At 33.3% G+C, this 1,698-nt stretch overlaps 1 protein-coding gene across 1 annotated transcript in view; it reads left to right on the top strand.

Moving 5' to 3' along the window:
* Positions 1–1,698, top strand: part of LOC103192141 (disintegrin and metalloproteinase domain-containing protein 2-like) — a 147,235-nt gene that overhangs the window by 60,463 nt on the left and 85,074 nt on the right. Inside the window, exon 7 of the mRNA XM_007935066.1 lies at positions 1,536–1,573. Coding sequence (XP_007933257.1) covers positions 1,536–1,573 — 38 coding nt within the window. The remainder of the gene's footprint in view (positions 1–1,535; positions 1,574–1,698) is intronic.

Below are 1,698 nucleotides of genomic sequence, written 5' to 3'. Positions count from 1 at the left end.
GTGTAGTGCCTAAGGCACTTGACTACTAACCAGAAGGCTGGTGGTTCAAACCCACCAGCCACACTCCCCAGCCGGAAGTTTGAGCAATCTACTTCCATAGTGATACTGCCTCAGAAACCCAAGGAGGAGTTGCTACGGGTCAGGTCCGCCTCCACGGCAATGGTTGCCTTTTGCCTTTATATATCTATATAGATAGGTAGATAGATAGATAGATAGATAGATAGATAGATAGATAGATAGATATATTAGAGTCCTTCTTGTGACAGTGGAATCCAATAAGGTATGTATTCACCTCTCCGTTAACATTATGCTTTAGGGTAAATTGAAATAACCTGTTAGGCTGTAAAGTAATGTCAACTGCATTTTTGAAATAAAACCCTTAAGCCTCCACAACTGGGTCTGGAAAGAGAATTTAAAAACAGAGAAAGATGACTGAACAAGAGTCTCTAAATTTGTCATCTGATCCTATAAAAAAATTTTCCCTTATGTTGCTTCCTTTAAGTTACTGCAACCACTACTTATCTGACCAACACTAACAAATCTTATCCCATGTTTTCTGTTCTCTATTTAATGCTGTCTTCAATGAACCAAAAATAAATTCTTAAGATGAAATAATTTTGAGATTTCATAGGATTAAATACCAAAAAAAGAAGAAGAAATGCAGATAAATTAAAATCAATATAAGAAATTGCCTTAGAATTGCTGAATTTGGATTTCCTTATTCTGTTTCTAAAGCTGTGTCCCGGGCAAAAGGTGGTATGTTATTTTAGTGACTATTCTGAGATAGTTACACTCTAGTCTCGAGGTCTTTTCACGAACTACCGGGTCACTGCTACATGCGGTAATCATTTTACATGGGAAAAAACTAAGTCACATGGATTTATGGGATTCAAACCCATGCTTCTGGCTTAAATATCTGTGCCCTTAGGCACCATAATCTAAGTGGATAACATTATCATACTCAACACCCAGAAGTGTTCCTTAATATATTTGTTTTACAGACAGTGAAAGTTGGTTTGCCTCTCTGATACTACGTATTACTGTTACTTTTCTCAGTATGAATATATCTCTTTCCCATTTGACTTATGTGAAATACCTAAGCATTGGGAAGTGCCTTTACTCTTTCAGGCTCATGAGGACAACATACAACATTATTCAGCTAGGAGAAAAAATCACATACATTCCATACAGTTAATAAGTTTATCTTTTCAGAGAAGAAATCTTGTCAGTAGCCCAGTAGCAGAGAGAATAGAGAGAATGAAAGAGAGCAATTTTCCTATATGGATAAATCAAACGGATGATTATGTATAGAATATGTGCTTAAGGAAATAACTAAAATTATTTCTATAATATCTAGTTTTTCTTTAAAAATCTCCTTCTATTTTTACACATAAACTTTTGTTTTTTTTCCATTTTGAGTTCATTACATATTCTGGTATGCATTAAAATAAATGAGAGATTACTCTGTTTTAACATAAAGTTTGTGGATTTCTTTTCTTTATAGTTACAATTGGATAATACTCCATCATACACTTGGTATTTAGAAATTCATGTTGTGGTTGAAAAGCAATTGGTAAGTTTATTTTTATTTTTTGATATTGTATTAACTTTGAAAGGTGTTAAAAATAATATGGCATGTTTTCTTCTGTACAATATAGTGATGATTTTAAAATTGGCTCAGTTTTTTTTTTTTTTTTT

This window comes from Orycteropus afer, unplaced genomic scaffold (genome assembly GCF_000298275.1).
Source record: "Orycteropus afer afer isolate SDZICR_OR568_19922 unplaced genomic scaffold, OryAfe1.0 scaffold00024, whole genome shotgun sequence".
In the NCBI taxonomy this organism is placed as follows: Eukaryota; Metazoa; Chordata; class Mammalia; order Tubulidentata; family Orycteropodidae; genus Orycteropus; species Orycteropus afer.
Note: the sequence above shows the minus strand (reverse complement) of the source record. Positions and strands in the feature narration are given on the sequence as shown.